Source organism: Ceratotherium simum, chromosome 3, assembly GCF_057802395.1.
Source record: "Ceratotherium simum simum isolate JZ-2026a chromosome 3, ASM5780239v1, whole genome shotgun sequence".
NCBI classification, from domain to species: domain Eukaryota; kingdom Metazoa; phylum Chordata; class Mammalia; order Perissodactyla; family Rhinocerotidae; genus Ceratotherium; species Ceratotherium simum.
The window spans coordinates 44,532,356-44,557,534 of NC_141902.1; the positions used below are offsets into that span (position 1 = coordinate 44,532,356).

The 25,179-nt window shown below is 39.7% G+C and overlaps 1 protein-coding gene across 1 annotated transcript in view; it reads right to left on the reverse strand.

Annotated features, from left to right (window-relative positions):
• Positions 1-25,179, reverse strand: part of FBN1 (fibrillin 1) — a 227,851-nt gene that overhangs the window by 112,257 nt on the left and 90,415 nt on the right. Inside the window, exons 6-8 of the mRNA XM_004421551.3 lie at positions 12,362-12,559; positions 8,831-8,956; positions 1,246-1,371 (exon numbers count right to left, since the gene is read on the reverse strand). Of these exons, the coding sequence (XP_004421608.1) occupies positions 1,246-1,371; positions 8,831-8,956; positions 12,362-12,559 (450 nt within the window). The remainder of the gene's footprint in view (positions 1-1,245; positions 1,372-8,830; positions 8,957-12,361; positions 12,560-25,179) is intronic.

A 25,179-nucleotide genomic window follows, 5' to 3' on the forward strand; every position in this document is an offset into this window, starting at 1 on the left:
CAACAAATACTTATCGTGTGCCTACAACATGCAAAGAATTGTGCTGAGAACCACCAGGGATATAAGGATAGCAGTCACTAGTCTTAAACAAGAGCTTACAACTTACTTAGGGAGATAAAAACACACAGACATAGACTTTCCCTATAAAGCCATTTATGAGAAGCATATCCTCAGGTAAGGGAGAAATGGTTTCAGGTAAGCTGATCTGGGACATCTTCAAAGACAGAGAACCTGAGTAGAACTGTCAAACGGGCTTGAGCTGGGAAGCAAAGTAGCCTGTGTGGTACACCATGTATGATTAAAGGCACGAAGGAATAAACAGGCTATGAAGGGCCTGTTTGGGAGTGAGAAGCAGGGACTGTGCTGATGAGTTAGCAAGATTGGGAGAGGTCAGACAGTGAAGCTCCTTAACTATTAGGCTGTGCACTCTGGAACTTAAACTTTATTCTAGAATACTGGACTTTGAAGGAAGTCCTAGCAATTGTTAAATCCAGCAGTTGTCAAATCTATTTTTCTAAACAGAACCCCTTATTTAATTCATATTTTACATGGAAGCCTAACACCCACACAGATAAAAGCAGAGTTGTCTGGAGTATGTGCATGGGTGGCGGGGGGTAGGCAGGAGCCCTTTCCACTCAGCCTCCCCCCTTTCACGGCCCTTCCAACCCCCGCTCCAACCCCAGCAGATCTGGAGGGCTTTGTGGCACCTAAAGGATCCACGCGACACAGACCGAAACCACTAATTTCCATGTCCTAATGGAAAACTACCAGAGGTTTTTCAGTAAAAGAGTTATTTAATCCAAGCACTATTTTAGGAAGATAAATCCGACAAGATGGTTTGCAGAGAAGCCAGGAATCAGGGAGATCAATTAAGAGATTACTGCAAAATTTCAGACCTAAATTAACATAGGTCCCAGGAAATGACTGAAGGAGGGGTAAAAAGAGAGAGGAGTCAAGGATGGCTTCAAGGTTTGACACTTGCATAACTGCAAAGTTAATTTATAGACTGAGGATATCCATAGGGTCTCCTGAATCATTCTTCTTTATGGGAGACAAAAATCCCAAAACAAGACCACAAATTGCCTCTGTTCTTTAGAAGAGTGCTCAACTGTTTAATAGATTTCCACAAATGTACATTTTACATCAAATGAGAAATTATATGTCCTCCTTAACAAACTTGCTTAGAGAGATGTTCATTATGGAACTGATTTACAGAAACCACACACACTTGATAATTAAACTTACCTATGCATCTGGTACCGTCAGGGGAGGTGTAAAAACCAGGGGGACATTTGCAAAAGTAACTGCTGACTGTGTTTGTACATTCACCCCCATCACAGATTCCAGGAATAGTGCTGCATTCATCAATATCTGGAACATAAAGGAGAGTTTCAGTATTCCTAGAATACAGTATAAAACCGTTTGTCATTACAAGGATTCAGATGTAACAAAACAGCGATCTTTCCAGAATAAAAGTGAATGTAAAATAGTCAATTCAAAGAATAAGTGCTTCTTCTTTCAACATAGGTTTCCCCAAGGAATTTACCAAATTCAGGAGATTAGAGAAAAATAAAAGAAACTTCTCCTTTAAAATCTAGAACTGTGTGCTGTTGTTTCACCAAGTAACTATAGCATGCTGATATTCCAAATGTTATTTTAAAATTTTCTTTTCCCTGTTCTCTCCATGTTTTGCATCGAGTTAAGCTCCCTTTCTATTGACCCTATATTCTGCATCAGTTGCTGCATTTCTTTTCCGTCTGATTTTCCACAAAGCCGATACTGAAATCCTACAGGAAGACCACGTGGTCTGAGTGCTGACCAAGACTTGGCCAACTCAGTGTTCTCAGGGGCACTCAAACTGCCATTATGATGGTTTTCTGTCAGGTTGGAGAGTGAATTGTGGTGGACACTGGGATGCTCCAGCCAGATGCCCCTCAAGGGAGGACTTGTCCCAGCACTGGGGGTTCTGTCAGCAGATAGTCTCCAGCTCTCAGCTCCTTCTGGGACTGGTTGAGCTGCAGAGAGCCGCCTCACCCAAGGCCACACCCTTCCCAGGAGCCAACACTCAATGACTGATTGTGGAGGAGGGATAATGGTCTGGTCATCTCTCCCCCATGGCAAGAGCTCTGAAAACTACTCCAATTCCCCAGTTGTCTGTAGGGTCAGCTGAGGCCATAGCTGGGGTCAGCCCTCAGGGCCTGAGGCCACTGGTCTCCTCCAAGGAAGCAGTGAAAGTCCTTTAGAACAAATCTGACCATTTCCTTCAAGGGGAGCTTTTCAAGAGCCATAATCAGACAATGACAGTTGTCAATAGATGTGGCACCAGTGAGGGAAGAGAAGAAATGGAGAACTTTCTGCTTAGGCTAAAAGTGAACTCAGTGCACAGGGTATTTGCACGGCCTCGTCTCTAAGACAAGTGGGGCTTTCTGCACAGATCTAGGGAGAGATGTAGTTTGACCCAAGTCTCCTAGAAGTATTGCAATGGCCAGACTAACACCGTTGGCACTCGGAAAGCCTTAAAGTTTAACAATTAGAACACTTCTTCTCCAGTCTAAGTACTGCTCTTCACTTATAAAACAAAATAGAATTCAAAGTAGACCAGATTCAAGTGTCTTCTGACTCAAGTTCACCCTGCTAGTCAAAAAGGCAGCAGTGACACTGTTTACATGCAGTTTAACCGTTTTAAAAACAAAATCCCCCTTCTTCTATGCTAGGCTAGAGCCTAAACCAAACAATATTTCGCTGCTTATATTAGAGTCAATGCTAACATAAACAGCATTGTCATTGTGAAGTTGTGTAACAGTAAAGGTGCATATTCTATTCCGACAGACATAAATTTCCCTGGAGTCAGTGCAAGTCAGGCAGAGAAACAGCCAAGGACAGAGCCTGAGATTCTAGAATCGGCATAACATCTCAAGGCACATTTTAAGACAGTTCTTTAACATCGATCCCCCCATATATACCAGTCACATTCCTATTTAAGACCAACAGGAAGCCAAACAAGTGTATCAAAAAGCCTAGAGGATTCAACAACCTCATTTAAGGATCGAGGAGGATATAACTTAACACAAAGGTATTAAGAAGAATGCATCTTTCCCAAAGTGTCCCTAAAAGTTAATGTCTGAGTCATATAATGTCCATCAAAGATCAAGTGAGAAGATATTGTCTACTAAAAGAAATATTTTTCTACCTGTTGGTATAAATGACTGTTACCATCCTTATTAAGGCCACTTAACATACATCAATATCCAAAGAGGTTATTTAAGTGACAGTATATATCACAAAAAGTTTTTGATAAAGTTTTTGAAAGTTTTAAAAAACAAAACTAGGGGTCGGCCTGGTGCCGTAGCTGTTAAGTGCGCGCACTCCACTTCAGCGGCCCAGGGTTCGCAGGTTCGGATCCCAGGTGCACAGCTTGCACCATGCTGTGGGGGCGTCCCATATAAAACAGAGGAAGATGGGCACAGATGTTAGCCCAGGGCCAGTCTTCCTCAGCAAAAAGAGGAGGAGGACTGGCATCGGATGTTAGCTCAGGGCTGATCTTCCTCACACACACACACAAAAAAACTAACTTTGACAGGATGAAGGAAACATCATCTTTCACATGCTGGCTAGGTTAGATTTGGACGCTTTACTGAAGATTATAACAATAATAATAAGAAGAGTTAAAATGTATTTAGTGCTAGGCATTGTCTAAATGCTTCACGTATGTCAACTCATCTAATCCTCACCACAGAGGTGTGATCGTAGGACCTGATTTCTATAATTCTGGTGCCCAGGAGGCCTTCAGAAAACTGGCAAGAGTAAAACTCAAAATAAGAGCAAAGAGGTTCATTGATAAAGTGATACTAAACCCAACTGTCCAACTGCCAGGGGCTGGGCATGGGAAGGGGCAGGGTTTCCACTTAGGTGCACGCTCTCCAAGTCCACAGGTCAGCAAATACACCGTAGTGCGCACCTCTGTGATTTGCACACAGATAAAGATAAAACTACCAGGCCAGGTCGTTCAGTTTGAAGGAGCTTAAACAGCTCTGAATTCCCTTCACTGTCCTCTCCTCAGTGACGCACCCTTTTTCCTTCACGTGCGTGAGGCCTTTCTACTCTCCTGAACCACTTGCTTCTCAGTCCCATTGCTTCATAGTGGTGGAAGCAAGAGCTCTGATTTCATGACCAGGCTGTGGCGGAAGTCCCTGATAGTAAAAGACTGGAGAAAAGCGTTTGAATTAGAATGAGTTACACTCTGAAACTCATTCATGCTAATTTATTATTTCTCCAGGCTATTACCACTCTGTGTTTATCTCTTTTTAATACCATTTCAGGGATCCCAAGTAGGAGAGAATTCGAGAACAGCGGCTTTCTCAGAGTTTCTGTAAGTCAGTCTGTATCAAACACCAGCCATAAAAGTAAATCAGTTTAAGGGACCTGGTGGGGAGTGCGGCTTGGCCCGCGAGAGCTAATTCTGTGCTCTGGACACTTCCCCGTGTCTTTGGGGCAGGAGGGAGAGGCAGAACTGCTGGGAAGTAGCTACCATCCACCGGTGGTCTCACCGGCTTCTTGCTGTGAGCTTGAGAAGGGGCACAAATGGTAGGTCCCTTCCCTCCTGATCTGCCTCTGTCCTTTGTTCTTGTTCTTCCTTCTCATCCCTCCATCTCATCTGCTTTCCCTGAGCATTCTCCCCATCCCCTGGCCACTTCCCTACCCTGCTGCTCCTCTAGCAGGAGGGGAGGAAGGAGTGTGGGGGGCAGATAGGGTGGAGCTTGGTCCCAGTTCTGGGACTGGCATCACTGGGACACTCGACTATCCAGGAGCTCTGTCCAAGATCATAGACATCTCTCATGAGAAGGAAGCCAGTTAACCTGATCCTGACTGTCTAGATTACTAATAAGGTGAGAAAAAGAAATAAACTAAAACTTGGGGCAGCTGTTTAAAAGAAAATGTGACACATAATTATGAATGCTACCGAGCCTGTGAGATGAACTTTGCTTTATTATACACACGAAATCCAGTGTAAAATGTGTGACTAAAAAGTAAACAAGCTGATTCTTCAAGTCACATCAAAAAAAAATCAGCCAAACTCTTTTATAGTCACACCATGTATGCCAGCTTACGCGGTTTCTCATTCATGCAGCACCAGCTATCTGATTACAACTGGAAAATAATGAGAAATGTGAAGATGGGGCCTGGACTGCAGAACTGGAAAGAACCTCCAGATACCATCTTGTTCAACTTCCTCATTTGAAAGTCGAAGTAACTCAGAGCTGGTAACCAACTTGTCCAAGATCACACAGAGGATGAGGGACACTATCAGAACTTAGGGCCAGGTCTGTCTTATTCCTAGGGCTCTTATGCCTCTACTACAGAGATGTCATTCAGCAAGTGTATACAGGGCTGGCAACCTTGAACAGCGAGAGTCAAGGGCCTGCAACCAGCTGCAGAGGACGGAGCACCATCTGTGGCAATGGGCTAAGTAGCCCCAGGAATTCTCCTTGGTGCCTGAGAGGATAAGAGCCCCTAAGAGCAGGTAGCCATCAGATAAATATGTCATTATTTTAGAAAGGGGAAGTCCTAAGGTTTTGGGCTCACATATTAGGGAGTGCATGGACTTAAGAGCTACATTTTTAAAAATCCTTTGCATCATGCAATGCTATTATAATTTCTAAAGGCTGAGCTGGTGATAATCTAAATCCCAAAATATTAGTGGTTAATTAGGAATCCAAGGGTCTCCTTCCAGAAATAAAACTTAATCCTTTAATTACATTTTTTATTTCTTAATTTCCTCCCACAGTAACCTATGCAAATATGGACTTGGTTTCCAAAAAGAAAAGGCTTGTGTGTTCTTTCAGTGTGCACACTCGAGTCATTGGAAAAATCAACAATGAAGGTGGGCATGAACTCTGTTTCCCTTCTTCTCAAATGGCAGCTATAAATCTCAATCTTTTTCATCTTAAATTTATGAAAATTTAATAATTGTTATTTAATCACTTCAGCTTGTTAATTTACACTTCAAATGTTCCTAAATTGTACGTGTTGATATAAAACTTGGTATATGACTTTTTTTTTTTTAAGTTTTGGGAAAAGAGGGATATTTTAAGAAGTAAGGGAGAATTCTGCCAAAGGAAGATCTCACGAAAAGCTGCTTTCACCATCATTGAGGGAGTGAAGGTTAGCATCCTGTAAATTTGCTAAAACCAATTTTTTATTGAATTGCCTTTTAAAACATATTACTGTGGGCTTCCAGGTACCCAGATCCCGCCTCTCCAAGTCAAGAGGAAGATACATTTAAAAAGCCATTCAAAGTAATGGCAAAGGTGCCAGAACAATTTTCACAAGGGCACAGGATCCCACTGTGGCCTGACTATCTTCCTAGGGCACAGAGATAGTCTCTTCATCCTTTCAGTCTGTGGGCCAGATTTCCCAGAATTCCTTCTATCGAGCACCTGGAGATCATCCTATACCCAGAGTTATGCCACGCCCATCGTGAGGCACTGGAGCAGAAGAGCAAGAGAGTTAAAGGAGGGGACCCAGCTCACCAAGTGTTCTCAGAGGACTTGCTGATTACTTTCCTCCTGGAGTAAGACAGGGCAACAATGCCCAAACCAGCCTCCAGGCCAGAGTACATGTAGTACTAACAGGACGTTTTCTTCCAATATCAATTTTGCATAGAAAAATAAAAAGGAAGGGAAAAAAACCATCATCTGAATTTAATGTAACAGTAGATGGCAAAGGAGGAAAAAAAAAAGGTCTAGCCAAAAGTATTCTGTTTTTATCTTGCTACTGACTTCGATATGTAGCCGGAAAAAAAAAATGTTTGTGGAAAAGGATTAAGTAATTCTCAGACTGAATTTTTGGTCCATTGGATACACCACCATAATAGGTTTCTTAGCATTAATAAAAGGATTTTGAATAATTTTTCTTTCGGTCTGAGTATTAAATCTGTGCGTCTTCTGTCTAGTTCACAACCATAGAAGGTGATCAATCCTGACTGATGTTAACTGACTGGTCTGAGTGAAAGGCAAGGAATGCAGGAAAACAATTCTAGTCCAGGCTGGAAGATTTCATAATTCCAGAAAACAAAACGCAGACTGGACAAGTCATATGGACCATATTGCCCTAAATCTTAAAGCTGATTCCATCTCTTAAAGCTGAAAATATTAGGCTGAGAAAGCCTAAAAACGTAAGACATACCGCTCTGTTGATGTGGATTTTGCATTCGATAAACTTTAAGAGCTTATTAATGTCATAAAAAGATATGTATGATAATACCTGAAAATCTATACCATAATATTTTAAATCTTTTTAAATGTTAGAAAACATAGTTGTTAAAGTAGAGGCAATGGCTTAAATCTAGGAAAGAAGACATTATAAAATGGTATAATAGGCGCTAGAGTGTGAATCAAAAAAAGCAAATTTGAGAATTATCTGAATGACCTCAGACAGTGCACTTAACATACCCAAGACACAGATCCTTAATTTATAACATGAAAGGGTGGCACTAGGTAAGTCCTTTGCCTCTTTCAGTATCAAAACTCTCTGCTTCTAACTTAATCCACAATATAACTTCTAAAATACATTGGCCTATATAGAGTCAATTTTACTGTTCTTTGAAACTTATAATGTTTTTAGGAAGCCCTACTTCTTTAGAAAGAACTTAAGTGTTTCTCATAGCTACCTCAACTGTTTATAGCATGTTCAAGAACATATCATAAATTCTACGATGATTAATAGCTTAAAAACAACCCTAACCCATAAAGATAATTCTATCAGAGTTAGATTATTCAGTTTCAGGGTAAGCAGATATTAAACTTCTTATAGGTAATTTACAAACTACACCTCAAATTTAAAGCTGTCTTTCACGTGCATGATATACTGTGGCTATCAACAAAGATTGATTCATGATCCAAGCCCAGACAAATGACCATTCCTCATCGCTGGGGTTTAGGAGTATACATACAGCAGCAACTGCTTTCAACCACAGTGCACGCATCTAAATGAAACCTCATATCACACCACATAGAGTGAGCCAAGAATGAAGAAAAAAGTTTTCTCTGTTGAGCTTGATAAGAGATGTAGCCTTGAGAATTCTGTCACATTATTTTCAGACGTTACATATATAAGGTACATGCACTCACCAAAGAAAAGAGAGTTCAATGCTGCCTACTTATTTCCTGTATGTTTCCCTCTCATGAAAAAAGTAGCTATTACACTTGGAAGTCAAACTTCTTTTCAGCAAATACCAATAGTGGTGGATATGAACACATTCTCTGTACATATATTTTTAGAAACTCAATCTATAAACTAAATGCAAATATATAAATTTATCTCATATTTTTCTGTTTGATTAACATTAAAAGGTGTCCATTTGATAGGCAGAAAAGAAAATCCTAAACTTGTACTAGAAGCATAAATATAAGAGTTAATAGATTTCTCAGAAAAAAACCAAATATACATTTTAACTAGAAAAACATCAGGAGATATGTCATTCTGAATGATATGTAATGATCAAATTTAAATTCATGTCTCTAGAACTATGCAAAAATATGTGTCTTGAACATTTTAACCCAAATATTGGTTCAAAAATATTTCATGTTTTAATATTTAATTTGATTCAGATGGATCTCTTATTTTGGGTCTATAAAAGTGGAAAAAGCTGCAGGGTTTTTCTGGTTCAAGAGCACAAAGGCATATTATTCCTGGTAAGAATATTATATTTACACATTCACAGGAATGACAAAGACAGAAGGATTTAGGAACAATTTGCAAAAAGGCTTGTCACTGATTTGGGTTTTGCCTGCCCCTCCACCCCTTAACTGCAAAGCATGATATTTCTTACCTTCACATTTTTGTGTCACTTCATTAAATTTGTGTCCAGCAGGGCATTTGCACTCAAAAGACCCAACAGTATTAATGCAATTTCCTCCTTGACAGAGCCCAGGGATGGCCTGGCATTCATCCACATCTGTCAGATTTTAGGAGAGAGCAAAAGATTCATATAAAATTCATTGCAGAAGAAAATGTGATAGTTTGTCCACAATTATGTTACCATATTTATATCAATGAGCTATTTGTCCATCACAATATTTGGAATATGATGAGAGAAACTATTTCTCACCATTATGTTATATAAAATAGATTATTTGAGTAACATAACTTGGTCAATAACGTTCTATTAGAAGTCACAAGTATTCTTTATTGTCCCACCTTCCATCTTCTCTCATGTAGAGGAGAATATTTGTACTAACTTTTGTGGGTTTTATTATGCATGCTGCGAAGTAAGAGGATACAATGATAAACAGTTGACAGTAATAACTAAAGTTATTCAAGAAATCCTTAGAATCAAAATGCAACACATTTCTATAATAAAACCATCTTTAAGAGTTGTATCGAGTGATTGAGTTAAAACAGAATTTACTTAAATAAGATCACTCAGACTACACGAGACAGCTAATGTTTTTATACAAATGAAATGGAAAATGTTCACCTTACATTCTGGAGAATTGTCTTGCACAGTAAAAATTAACAAGCCAGAAAATTAGGCTGAGAAGTGAGAGACATCCCCAGATGAATGTGCAGACTCACCTTGCTGGCAGGACAGCTGCCAGAGGGAACTATTTTAAAGGTAAGTCAGATCATGTCCCTCCTCAGCTTAAGACTCAAGTCCATGCTAAGTCCCAGAAGAGTCTACCTGACCCCTCTACTCTCCGACCTCCTCTCCTAATCGCTTCCTCTCTCACTACTCTCCATCCACACTGGCTTCCTTGCCATTCCTCAAACACACCAAGGATGTACTCGCCTCAGGGCTTTGTAGCGGTGGCCCCTCTGCCTGGACTATTCTTCCTCCACAGAGCTGCATGGTTCATGCTGTCCCATCCATCACGTCTCTGCTCCACTGTAGCAGTGGACTCTTCCCATGACAGTCCAATAGCAACACCCCGCCCACCCCCACCCCCCCATCATTGACCGCCCTTCTTACTTACTCTGCTCATTTTTTCCCCACAGGACGAATCACCAACTGACCTAATAAATATCTGTTTGCTTTGTTTTGTTTTATAAATCGACTGTCTCCAATATAAGTGTCCAAAGAGAAGGTTCTTTGCCCATTTTGTTCACTGCTGAATCCTTAGCACCTAAAGAATAACTGTGGTCCTAAGGGAAATCCCAAATACTAGCCTTCTAGGAACAAAAGTAATAATTCCAGGCTCATTGCAAAGATCGTAAAACTACACGTACATTCTCTCCATCTCTTCAACCATAACACACAAAAACGTCTGGTTTAATAAGAACCCCCAGCGAGGCAGTCTAACTTTTCTTCCCCCACTTTGGGTACTTTTTTAGAAATTTGGAAGCCTGGTGTACACTTTAGTTTTACTCTTCATTGTGTGACGCATGAGAGCCACTGTCAATTGTAAGATCTCTAATAATCTGTGTTCTTGAGAGAAGCTGCCACGCAGGAAAAGGGGTACTAAAGGAACAACAATTTATTTTGGTATAAAAGTGTCATTTACTGTTTTAAATGGAATGTCCTGGCCCACAAATGAATGACTAATATGTGAAGTATAATTAGATTATGTTTTATAGCTGATCTCTATTTGTCTTAGACTAGAATTTTCCATTCTCTTGATACATTGAATATGTTTATTAAAATGTTATTTGAAATTAAAATTGGACATATAAGCAAAACTAGATAGTCTTGTTGATCATGATTTTTGGCCAAGAGGAAATATATATAAGGGCACTTCTCTGCTGGCCATACATTTCAAGGCTGCAGACAGAATAAGCGCCGTTATGAACTCATTTGCCCACAGCCCCTCTCATCTGGCCCAAGGTCTAAAAACACCAGCAAGGAGACAGAGCCCCAAGCTGATAGCAGAATCTCTCCAAAGAAAACAGCCCAACATGAAGAATTTCATTCTCAAAGTGGCAATATAACTGCCATTTTGATTCCGTGAGTTTTCACAAATTTTATTAGAAAAAAAACTTTTGTTTTCTTGAATGTTGAAGAGCAGAGTCAGGAAGGGACACAAAGAAAAAGCTGGAAAATTCCAGATTGTATGAAATGAATAGTAAAGCTAAAGAGAAGCAGCTCTTCCCTCTCCTTCTTCATTCTCTTTCCCCCAGTTCTCGTAGCACCTCAACTTCTGACGAGCACTCATGGACAGGCAGCTGGGCACCGTCACTGTCAACGAGTTTATGGGTGTTAGCTGACTTCAGAACACCAAGACCAAGAATTTCTTCAGAACCCACTGAGACTTGCTAAGGACGAGAAAAATAAGAAGGCACCAAAGAAAAGGGGAACTAAACTTACTCTTTATTTTATAAAATCGTACAATCTACCCCTTTGTAATTCTAGGGTTTCAAAGTGACATCTTGCTGCTTCTGATACTCAGAAGGATACACTCAAGAGCATACAAAGGAAATGTATGTTGTACATAGAAGCCAGGGGCCAGGACCAACAGTGTTTACCAGAAGTGAAATGTATTCAAGTATAATTTAATGGAGATCCACACAACTATGTGATTAAGCTCAAGTTCTGTTTTACTGCATATTATCTTTAGAACGAACATATAGAACAAAACCAAACTAGTGTCTATTTGCCTCAGAAAAGCATACCCTGAATTTTCTGAAAATATTGCCGCTTGCTAAAAAAACACTGAAGATGTCGAAAGGAAACAGATACAGCCTGGGAGTTTTCAATCCCATCAGTTTAGTGTGGAACTGCCTCTGTTCACTTCCTCCTGTTTCCTGCCAGACATCCAGACAATAAAAGAATTTGTACAGCTGGAAGAACAGGAGTAAAAGCCAAAAACAGGGCAAGGGCTTCTATGGGAGGCAGGAGAAGCAAGCAGGAGACATCTGGGGATATTTAAAACTACGAAACAAATCCTAATTTATTTCTGTCTTGTAAAAAAAAAAAAAAAAACGCATCATGTAGCATGTAAAATGGAGAGAGGAACAATTTTCCTTCAGGTCAACTAAGTACAACCCATGAGACAGAGGAACTCCAACAATTTCAAACGAAGGAAAAAAAATTAAGAAAAACAAATTACCTTGTTCACAAATTTTGCTTTGTGTTTACACACAGCATTACTATGATGCGCAGCATTGCTGTAAACAGAATCATACCACCCCATGGAAACACCTCTGAGGTCAGAAGGGGGACCTGCTGGCAAGGAAAAATCCAAGGAGACCAGCTGCTCTCTCGTGAGCCACGCTCCTAATGCCTAAGTTGGATATCACGCCGTCAGCGAAATCGTGCAGTTATGTCTCTGACACTGCTTTTCCATTCTCTCCAACTTCATTGGAGAATGGCTCTCCAGAGCAAATAAGATGAATCCATTAATAATTCCATCGGTCGGTGGTTTACCTTGACAAGCTCCTGTGCGGATATTTGGAATGAAGCCTCGGCGACAGGGGTGGGGCTGGGCTGGGCACATCTCACAGGGGTGGCCCCAGGCTCGGCCGACTGTGGCACAGCAGAGCGTTTTTGTACAGACAATCCCGCTGAGCTGTCCCTGGCACATCTGGTTGCTGACCACAGTAAAACACGGGCCTGTCCTGTAATCTGAAAATAAAGAAGGAGAATTCCATGAAAGTTGGGAAAAGCAGGAACCATCACATGGAGGAACAGCTGTGCCCATCTTGCTTGACTCCATTGGGAAACTGTCTTCAGGGATAGAACCACACGTCACTGACCCTGTGTGAAGCCTTGGGCAGACCATTCTACCTCTGAACCCCATTTTCCTCATCTATAAACAATAATAAAACACCAGATAAAACTACCAGTTTCTATCCACTTTGAAGACGCTGTTGTGAGGATCAGATGAAATGGAAAATAGGTTACAAGTGTGATGTGTTATATAAATATAACATAATATTATTACACATTCATTCACTCAATAAAATGTGTCAGTGCCTACTATGAATCAGCCCCTATGCTTGCTGTAGATGCTTCAGTGATTAAAAGAGACCACATTCCTGCCCTCACAGAGCTTACAGTCTATTATTATTTAGGTAGTAGAAACCAAAGAATTTCAAAACTTGCAATGAGGCAAGTCATGGTACTTTCTTCTCAGGAGTTTCTTGAACAAAAGAAATGGTTATCTGTTTCTTTTGGATTGTGTCCACCTTACTTCAAATACAAAAAACAAGCTAAGAAATAAAAAAATTAAGAATTTAAAAAAATGTTAGCAATGCAAAAGACATTAAGTATTTAATATAAAGAGTGAAGACATTAATCTGAAATCATTGTAACCCTTGGGCAAAAGGGTCACCTTAAAACAAACAGGGATAAGCTAAGATCACAGAAGAATTTCCAAGTAGTCTCACCAGATACAAAAGTTGCCGACATCATTTTTTTTTTTTTTTGCTAAAGGGAGAAAGTCCATCTGGATTCAGCAGCCAATAAACAAGAAAGATTAAGACGTAGGGAGCACAGAGGAGCAAGACCAGGCTGTCCTCAGCCTCCTTGTAAGAGAAATCGGGCCCATAATACCCCCTTTCTGTCCAACAGTGGCCTTGACAGATAAGGGAGGCTGGGCTATGGCAAGACGCATGGGCTGCCATCCACTACCCAACACTGCATGCTTCCTCATGTCATTTTTCAGAAGTGTACAGAGTGTTTCCTGTGAGTCTAGGGATGGACTAAATGACCCCAGTAAGTTCCCTTTGCCACTGAATTCTACAGTTTTATGAAAATCACTAATGATTTTCAGTGCTGATGAAACCACTGGGTTATGTTTTCATTTTTATTTTCTTCTTTCTTTCTCTAAGCAGCTCATGGGACACAGATATGCAATTCACTAAGGACAACTCTTTATTATAGTACCAGCAAGAGTGAACAGGCTGGACCCTGACAACATTTGGGCCAAAGCTGAATCTTACCTGCTAGTGTCCCTCTATCCTGTGTATTCTCTCCTGCTTTCTCTCTGTTGCATCCTCACCCAAGCCCTCCCTTGCAGTTACGACCCCATGTGTTCCCTTGCAGTTACGACCCCATGTGTTCCCTTGCAGTTACGACCCCATGTGTTCCCCATTGCTATATGCTCTTCCTCACTCTCCCTTCTATCTTGCTGGAATGAGCCACCTTTGGTTAATGGCACTGCCCTAATGCCCATGCTGGAAGATGAGCCTTCTAAGGAATTCCAAAAACAAAACTCTACCCAGTCAAGTACATCAAGAGCACTAGGCCCAAATTATGGTAGCACTTGAGAGATGGACACAATGGCCAAACGTCGAGTCCTCATCTCCACATCTCCCTCTCTCCATGCCACTGCTCACTAAAGTGTGCTGTGTGTATTGCTGATGGGATGCAAGATGATTTTAGATTGTCTTAACAGTCATATATTAATTTTAATTTGTATTATTAAAAAATACAAACATACCAGACTCATGATTTCACAGATGTGTTTGCTATGATGAGAACGAATAAAAAACTTTTAGGGGCCGGCCCTGTGGTGTAGTGGTTAAGTGCACGCGCTCCGCTGCTGGCGGCCCGGGTTCGGACCCCAGGCACGCACTGAGGCACCACTTGTCAGGCCATGCTGTGGCGGTGTCCCATATAAAGAGGAGGAAGATGGGCACAGATGTTAGCCCAGGGCCAGTCTCCTCAGCAAAAAAGAGGAGGATTGGTATGGATGTTAGCTCAGGGCTGATCTTCCTCACAAAAAAAAATAAAAAAACGTTTAATTCATTTTAAAGAAAAATGTTAAATAAATACTAGTACAGGATATGCAAACAGGCCAAAAATTGTGATAACCACCAGTGTTATCTTTCCAAAAGACTAAGCTTCAACCTTTGCTCCCCTGAGTCTCTACATGCTCTGGCCCCACCCACCTTTCCAGTCCTATCTCAACATTTCCTCAGTTTACTATTTGTCTTTTTACTTTGTTTATGCATTTTTTTTACCCTACTATTTTTTACTTTTATATAGTTAAATTCTAGGTATATTTTAATATTCTTCATAATATGCCAGATCTATTCAAAATCTGCTTTTTCCATAGATCCTGAATTCAAACACAAATACAAAAATTAAATGCTTGAGCTGTTGAATAAAATCTCTGTCCTCTTTTCATTCTGTCAATAAAGAAAAAGTTACTCAGCACCATGGCAGTTTGCAACAAAATTGCTCTTAAACATAGTAACTACATGGACAAAGTCTAATGCTGAAGTCATCATTCTTCCTTTGGCTCAATTCTTCCAAATAGTACCTATATGCATTTAGTAAATACTTCTCTGATATATGGTATTTCTTTTCTATTTTAATATTTTATCACATATTTTTCTGATTTGAAAATAAATATTTCAGACAACTCAAAAAAGTCAGTAATATATAAATTAGAAAATAAAAATCACATGCAAATTGCACCTAAAGAAACCCTTGATAACATATTGGTTATATTAGGTTATGTAATTTTACATGTGTGTGGTTTATTTTTTACTCCAAAATAGGAATTATACTAAATATACAATTTTGAATCCTGCTGTTTTTTCATTTAACATTGCCAAAAGCATTTTCCCATGTAATTAAATACTATTCCAAAACATGATTTTGATTGCTGCATAATTTTCCATCAAGTTATAACACAATTTATTCAATCATTTTCTTACTGCGTGTCATTTAAATTGCTTCCAATTCTTCATTATTACACACAACATTCAACGCACATTACTGATTAATTCCTTTTAGGATGAAAAATGTTTAGTTTCATACAACAGCCATCAAGATTTTTATGCCTATACATATCTTACATCTGAGACTAGAAAGATCACAGTAACAATCGTTTATTTAAAAAATAAATAAAACCTTTCATGTTAGGTAACAAGGAAGGAAATTAAGGTTTGTTTCTTTTTTTCCTCTTAATTAACTGAGACAAGTGCAAATGCTTTATTAAACAGATTCATGTTGGCATGCCATTTTCAATCTTTAAAAAACATAATGGACCATGACTTTTAATTTACAGTCCTCTCTCCCACGCTGCTTGGATTTGGTTCCCCTCCCCATTTTGCCAAGATACCCTATGGGATTATCTTATATATGGGGATTGCAAGATTCAGGGTAGGTGCAAACACGGCGTTTTGCGAGTGACACCAGCAAATCAAGGTGCACTATAATATGCTAGGAAAATCTGATTCAGTCCTGTCTAACACTGGTTCATGACCTGAGACTTGAATTCCTCATTGGAAGGTCTTCATAAAAAGAAAAATAACCCTTAAGACTTTTCCAGGGTCCACAACTTCCTGCCCTCATTTCAATATAAAACACATGGAATAGAAATGACACTTGTTAGTTCTGACAGTATTCATTAGGCATCCCTAGAGCCCATGGGGACTCATCTTTATTAAATACACTGGATATTTGGGAAATAGTTTGAGTACGTGTAACAGAATCTATGGACTTAACACATTTCCACACTAGATCACCATGGACAAAGAACCAGCTGATTTGACAGTGCAGATTAGTAAGTGGGCATAAATGTATTTGCAGAGCCATATTTTCAGTAAAAATTGCTGATTGCAGAGGAAGACGCACAATCTGGATGAGACCGAATTGGATTTAAAAATCTCTTGGAAGGTAAATGCTGTATTAACGTGGTTTTCAAATGTCATTCTGATTTGGCAGCCTGTGGTTTTTGTCCTATGCTTCATTTAGATTGCCAAAGTTATGCTGTTTTTAGTCCAATACTCCAACCACAGAAAAAAATCTGCCCACACTCCCAATTCCTTACTAATAATCCAATCATTTATTATTATTCCCATGGCACCTACATGATACTAAGCTAAATTTACATATTCTTTTTTTCAGATAGTCCTAGCACTAGACAGGGAATGTGCCTAATTCAATGCTTGGGTAATATCTGATTCATTTCCTCAACATAAATCATTATTCCTAATGCAACTAAAATATAGTATTAAAAATACTTTCTGTTTGCAAATTTCTCTACAATCACTTCCTTATAAGACCTCCATGAACTAGGGCAATAGGCCAAGCCTTTCCAAAATTAAAATGCAATTTTAATTGTTTTTAACTGCCTTACTCTAGTGTGGCTAGTTCATGGGAAATTCCACATCTGCATGTTCCCATTCTGAGAGGTTACGCTCAACGATTGTTACCCAGTCCCAACAGATCTGGCCTCAAGACTTGGGATCTGACCAACGTGTGTCTGCAGCCTCCGATCCTCAGCTCCTTCCTAGCTCTGCAGTTCAGAATGCAGTGGCCTACAGCGTTATTTCACTTTCATTTATCCTCAGACTTCACCCTGAAGCAAATGCATTGTTCACAGAGAAAGAATATTCTGTGGTACAATGAATTCTTGTCACTCCTGCCCAGTCACTAAACCACAAACTGCAGAGAAGGCACAAGGATATAATTTTGGGCACTAGGCTGCAATTATTTTAATTCCTTCTTTTCATAAAAATTACCAACAAAAGAATGAGATATCAATTCATCCATGACAGAGAGGGTCACAGCATGCTTCTCCCTTCCAGGTAGGTTGGCCTGGGACATATTAGGCTCCTAATGCATAGAATTTCAACACAACCTTCTGAGGAAGGAGTCTAGAGAGTTTTCAGTCTGATGAAAATTAAAGCAAAGAAGTTCCATAATCATAATCAGTTTCACAAGTGCTGCTACTTCTTCTTACTCCGATCATTCTTCACCTGAGGACATAACCAAATCACCTGAGGAGGTTTCGCAAAATACTGATGCCTGGGCCTCACCCCTGTCCTCCCACAAGCCTCTCCCTGGAATCCAGTCGAGTAGATGTGGCATGGGGCCTAGGCATCCATATACTGCAAAAGCCCCCCAAAGTGATTTTGCCCTCTAGGGCTCTATGTTGTATGTCTCTCTTTTTCCCTTTATTGAGGAGTGCTTATGTTCCATTAAGAATTGGAGTTGTTTGCAAGATAGCTGGCTGCTTATCTGAAAGTCTAACCTTAGAAATGTGAGAGAGCCCATAAACTGGGATCACCGCCACTCAACGTAACCCAGTCTTAACCAGGACTGACATTCTAATCACGGCAAAATAGAATTCATTTCTATAGTGTTGACTGATTATGAGGCACTTTATTATGTTCTTTATTAATTATACTAACCACAAGCTCACTAAAACACACAACAAATCAAAATTAAAGGAGGCTCATCACCCCCTACTCCACCATCCTAATAGTCAACTGAATTCACATTTCCCAGTTCTCCCCTCAGAGTGTTACAAAGCACATTTATTCACGTGACATCCGTCCACTAACATGAACTCCCACTTTCAGCTTCCCTGTCCAGTGCTGGAGCAGTCAGCTCCAGGAGGTGAAATTCTAGGGGGATTCTCCAACCGGGGCCCAAACACATTGATCAAACTTAGCATCAGTAACACCAAAAAATAAATCTTAATTTCTTCAAGAATGTGACTATCACAGACCATGTTGAAGTCCTTCCACAGCTCCTGATTTGATGAAATATCAAGTACTAAATATTATCTATGAAGTTTATGCCCAAAACAGTCAAACTTTAATCAATTAAGCTTCTAGACCTAACTTTCGTCTGAGAGGGCATACAGGGATAGAAGAACAAGATAAATGACACTAGGAGGAAACAATCAGAAAAGTGAGAATGTGTGATTTTCTAAGGCAACTGTCTTGAATTTTTCCAAAAGTAAATAACCCCTCTCCCAAAAAACAAGGTAGACAGGTTATTTTAGATTAAAAAGACATAATAACCAAACCTTAATTGGATATTCTTTCAAAAAGAGACAACTGGGGAAATTTTATAAGGGCTGGATATTACATGATACTGTGGAATTGTTGTTCTCTTAGATGAGATAACGGTATTGTGGTTACATACAAGAACGTCCTTATTGTTTAGAGGTTAAGTGTCATGATATTATAAAACTTAATTTTCAAATGATGCAGCAAAACAAACAGATGACAAATATATATACATATATATTTATTTATGTATATTATATACTAATATATATATTTATATATATACATATATATACATAGAGAGATATGTGTATAAATGTGAATGTCAACAAATATTTAATGTAAATGGAAGGTATATGGTTATACTTTAATTATTCTTTCAACTTTAATGTAGGTTTGAAATTTTTCATAATAAAAATTCTTGGGCAGGTGGAATTCCTTTCAGGGCTACTTTTCCTATGCAATATTGCCTCTCTGATTTCATTCAAACTATATATTTTTTTTTTATGACTATAAATTTCAAATATACTTTCCAATCCATACATTTCTATAAAATACTACATGCAAGATTACCTACTAAACATTGTCTATACAATGTTGTTTATGAATATGACCTTTTGGCAAAACTGACTAAACTAAATTATGCAAAATGTTTATCTTGAAGCAACTGTATGTGAGGTATAGCTTAATTGTAATCAAATTAAAAAAACATTTTGGAAATACAGCATAGGAATAAGCACAAAACAATTTCTGTTAATATTTTCCCTGTCTTTTAACTTCTTTAATTCATAAGTTAAAAGCCTTACTGTTATAAATTTAAATATAAATACCATTCAAAACTGCAGAAACAAGACGATTTGTTGTACACCTTTTAATCTAACATGCAGACTAAGCAATTCACCAAAATTCAGGCCATCGTTCTGTGGGACCCAATTACGTGCAGCAGCAATTCAACTATGGAAAATTGTTACCACATTTTATTCTGTTCCATGATGAAGAAAACAGTAAGCAATCTTGTTCAGGGAAGAGAATAGCTCATTTCCAAATAATCATTTACCTGACATTATTTGTTCCCTCACTGTCCGTCCTACAAGTCATTACTGATTTTCATTTTCCCCCAAAGTTATCTCTAAACTACCTTTACTAGAAAAAAAGCAGTAGGGGGTGGGTGATGGAAGGAAGTCAAATTCTGGTTTGGGTGATATATTTACCATCAAGATAATAAAATCATAGAGAGTGTCTTCATTTTTAATGGTCTGCAAATTCCACTTTAAAGAACCAGCTGGCTCTGATTTATTCCCTTTTAAAATGGCTTGTCTGAGTGCCACGTTAAACCGAACTGCAGTTTCACCACAGAGCATCAGCTATTGAACAGCAAGACAAAAACAATAGTATTATATAACAATTTGATTTATTTGTTCTTTTATATTTTCTTCAGAGCCACCAAGTATAAAACATTCTCTACAGTCCAAAAGCAAGATTAACGACGAAAGAGTAAAGGACCCTATGATCAATGATATTAAATATAAAAATTTCCAGGGCCAACATATTCTTAAATCAACTTGTATACCTTAAGAGTGCCTTGTAATATTGTTTAATTTCCAAATATAGGTTCTACAAAAAGTGGATTAAATTTCTGAAGGATCCTAATAGAATGTTTTATCATTAAAATGAGAAAATTATTATTTTAAATGGGTTTTCATATATAGAGGATAAAGGTCTATGTTAGTAAACAGGCAATTAAAATAAATTAATTTAAAATATTCCACTGTATATTCAATTCACAGAGGCAGAAAGTAGAATGGTGGTTGTCAGGGGCTTGGGGGAGGGAGGAATGGGGAATTATATTGTTTAATAGGTACAGAGTTTCCCTTTGAGAAGATAAGAAAGTTCTAGAGATGGATGGTGATGATGGTTGCACAATAACATGAATGGACTTAACACCACTGAACCATATACCTAAAAGTGGCTAAAATGGTACATTTTATGTTATGTGTATTTTACCACAATAAAAAAAAACTGAATGCATAAAATAAAACTAGACATTCTGAATTCAACGATCAGGTTCAATGAGTAAACTTTACAATTATAAAAAGTATCAAGGGTTTCTTTATTCATTCAACAAATATTTATTGAGCTACTGTTCTATATTAGCAAGCAGGGTGAGATAAAGTCCCTAACCACACGGAGTTTACAGTCTGGCTGAGGAGGTAGTCAACAAATAGGTAAACTCATTAAAAATCATTTTAGATTTGAGGTTGTGATCTAGTCCACAAATGAAATAAGCATGCTGCTGTGATAAAGAGTAACTGGAGATACCTACCTTGGTAAGAGTTATCAGGGAAGACGTCTTAGAGGAGGTGACATTTAAACTGAGGCCTAAAGGATGAGAGGAAGCCAGCTGTGCAGTGTGAGTAAGTGCTTTCCAGGTTTAAGAAACAGCAAGAAAAGTAGCTCTAAGCTAGGAAACAGCCTGGCTTCTCTAGTAACGAGAGAGAGAGAAGGCCACTGGGACCAGAGCTTAGAGAGCAAGGGGGAGGGGGCACACCATGAGGTTGGAACATTGGGCTGGGACTGGATTACACAGCACATTCCAGGCCACGGTAAGGAGTTTGGATTTGGCTCTAAGTTCAACAAGAAGCCACCAAAAACACAATGTGTTATTTATTTATTTTTTTTTGTGAGGAGATCAGCCCTGTGCTAACATCTGCCAATCCTCCTCTTTTTGCTGAGGAAGACTGGCCCTGGGCTAACATCCATGCCCATCCTCCTCCACTTTATATGGGACGCTGCCACAGCATGGCTTGCCAAGCAGTGCGTCGGTGCGCACCCGGGATCCGAACCAGCGAACCCCGGGCCGCCGCAGCAGAGCGCGCGCACTTAACCGCTTGCGCCACTGGTCTGGCCCCACAATGTGTTATTTTTAAAGAGCTCTGCTGAGACGGTTCAAGAGTGGAAATGGGGAGGCTTGCAAGGAGGCTTGCAAGGATCTGAGGTGAAAGATGGTGGTGGCTGGACAAGGGTGATGGCACAGAAGTGGAGAGAAGCCAGCAGGTGGAGGACGTCCTTGAACGGTAGAACCAGTAGCACTTAAAGATGGACTGGAAGCGAAGGGTGAGGGAAACCAAAAGGACAAGGAAGACCCCCGAGGTTCTGGCTTCAGTGGCTGGATACGTGGCCAGCCACACACCGAGACGGAGAATCTGAGGGAAGGCCAGGCTCTACCTACCAATAATCAACGTACAAGTTCTTCACACTTTCACAATCAACTACTTAGTGTAGGACAGGTGATTTGAACTGAGGAGTCTGGCCCTGCATAAAACAATATTATCTGTAAATCTTGATGCTATCAAAACAAAACAAAACCTATGTATCATGGAATTATATCTTGATCTGTGTATTTTGGTTTTTTCATGGAATTTCTTATCCTTCCCTTCGTCTTTGTGAGCAAGCAGTTAGTCATATCACATTCAGATATTTATATATAAACTTTATGGTTGAAATTCTTACTTCAAACACGTTTGGCCAATTCTCACAGAAACCTGAGTGTTAAATACACATGGCTCAGACCAACAATATGTGACGGAATCCTGGCGTGGTGGGTGGGATTTCCTCCAGAGGAACTTCATTGCTGCTTCCATGAAATGACAGGGCAAGGTAATCCAAGACCACTAGCATTCTAGCTGCCAGCCCTAAGTTCATTCTACAGGAAACAGATACATACCACATTCCAGTGATATTATCAGTTCTCTGAGATCTGGTGAAAAACTTAAGGCAAGGACAAAAGTTCAGCCATTTAACCACAACTGAGAAATGCCTCATATAAATATGGACTTTCTCTAATATCAAGACAGATAAATGACAGTGAGATAGTTTAAATACATTGGTTGGAAAGTGTTTTTCCTAGAATTGGCTTTTTATCAAATATTTATTTGCTTATGGGTGTGTGATATATAGGTTGCTCATGTTTGTCTGTCTGTCTCTCCCCCTCCACACCTCTCTCTCCTATACATGTGTGCATACTCACACACCACTAAACTATGCTAATATATTATCAAGTAGTTCTCAAGGTGACCCTCCTATTCTCAGAATTTTTCTTTGGAAGAAAATGTCTGATGAATGAAAAATTCCTGAGACTGTTTCCAGCTCAGGGTCTGGCGCTGAACTCAACTGAAGAAAGACAAGTTGGAAGAAAGCACAAGCATTACTCAGAACACGTGAGTGGACCGTGCAGAAGGCAGACACGGAAGCCGAGGGGATGGGAGAGGCGGCAGTACCAAAACCCAACCACATCGATCTAATTAATCCACAAAAAGAAGATTCCTGACAAAAATCTGTGCACACTCAGATATCAAAAAATGGCAGAAGACCGATTTTCTGAGATACCAAAGACTAAATGCAGTAGAACCCCAGAACTGCGCTTTTGCTGTTATTTTATGGTCATCCATTTTAAGACCTACCACATGGACTGAGAATGTGTCACTAACTGGACAATCATGGTGGCCTCTTGGCAGCTTCACTGGTAACATACAGGTTCTGATGTTCTGAGACACTTGTACGTTTTGTAGGTGACCACTGTTTTGCAGCAGAGAATAACAATTACACAAATATACATCACGCTCTTTGGAAGTAATAATTTTGTCCCAGGCATCCGAGGTGAATGATCTAAAGAGTTAACTATTAATCCTATACTATATAGGCAGATAGCCCAATCTAGTTTTAGCTCTGTTTTGCCTAGTGCAGCCAGTAGGAGAATGGTATATGGCTCAGAAGTTTCCATTCTATAGAACTGGAAAAAAAACCCTGAAGTTGCTCCTGAGACTATGAGGTCTATTAACTATTAAATCGTGTACTGTCTGAACACTAACAGGGCACTGTGTTACTCTGCTCTTTCTTACCACTTACTAAAGATTTACATCAGCTTGGCCAGACATTGGGGTTTCATCTGAGGCAGCTAGTTAGATATGTGTGGAAAGTGCATATGGTTAGAAAATAATAAGAGACAGCATTAAAAGTGGTTTAACATGCCCCAGGAGGCAAGCCGAACACCACAATTTTCTCCAACTGTGGAAGAAAAAACAACTTGAGCCAGATTTTGGCTCTCTGGATGTACGAACAGGTCTATATTGTATTCCCTTGGATATTTACGAAGCATGTTAACAATAATTAAAATTGAATTTTCCAAACCTTTAAGGGTAAAAGTTAGGAATATAATATCAACGACCTTGGAGAGTGTTATAATTCAATATACATCATATTCACCATCCTGGGACTTAACTATGATATCCAAAATTCACGACTACTGCACGGAGCAAGTATTCTTAGGCTCCATGCTCGTGCAAATACCCTCTACTCAAATGTATGTGCCATTTTCTGCAGTAGTTTTATGGCTAAAAGGTAGTGCTGCCGGGCTATCAGCCTTCCAATTTCTCTAGTCCAGTCCAGGGTTCCTAACTTGAAGATCACAGGTGGGACTCAGGAGGTCCAAAGGTGCTCTGAAATTGTACATTAATCACGTGTACACGTTTGATAGATCTGGACACAGTCAAGTGGACCCTGTATCTAAGTGCCAGATCCAAGCGGGACAATCATATGTTTTCTTCAAGAAATCTGGAAGTGGGATTGGGAAGCACTGTCTTCAGCTTTCAGGTTGGCCGGAACCTCAGGTGACGTCACCTCGGGAGCTGTGGGCAGTATGTACTTGAAGAAGCACAGAGAAGGCCATCTGCATGGAGGAATAGAGACAAGGTCTGCAGGGAGGAGCAAAGACAGAGACCACGTGGCCCCAGGGAGAGGCTGAGAGAGTATCTGGATCCCTGTTCCAGCCCTCAATAAAGCCCTGCTGCACCACTGCCCTTGAGCTCCTGGCACACCCCGGGCTCCTTGTAACAAACCCCCGTCTGCTTAAGCTAGTTTCATCACTTGCAACCAACTGGATTTGACCCAATATAGTGTGTGCATTTGTGCCTTGTTGAAGGAAGAGACTCCACAGCTTTCATCAGATTCTTAAAAGTGTTCGTGGCTCATTAAAGGTATCAACCTCTGCACTATTTAATAAGTCATTACTAAGAGTGTGGCACTACTTAGGTAACCTGTCCTTTCTGTTTATCAGAAAGAGTTCTATAAAATATATAACTTTACATTCTCAAAGAAGAGGGAAAATACAAAACCTCTGCCAGTTAGTAACACAAGCCCAAACAAAAGCCACTCCAAGCTATCCTCTAACCTCAACTGTAACTCAAGAGGGGGCCACATAGAAACACAAACTGGCAGGAAAGTTAGCACAGCCATATACAAATTGGTAGCTAACTCTTAGTAACACACAAAGTTCTAGTTGATTTTCCCAAAACAGCAGCAGGCATTTATCGATGATTTTACCTCCTCTATTTAGGCAGAATACACTGCAGGGGCAGAAATGAAAGGCAGTAGGTCTAAAAAGTCAGGGGGCCTGCTTTCCAGTCTCAGCTCAGCAACTAATTTTATGGG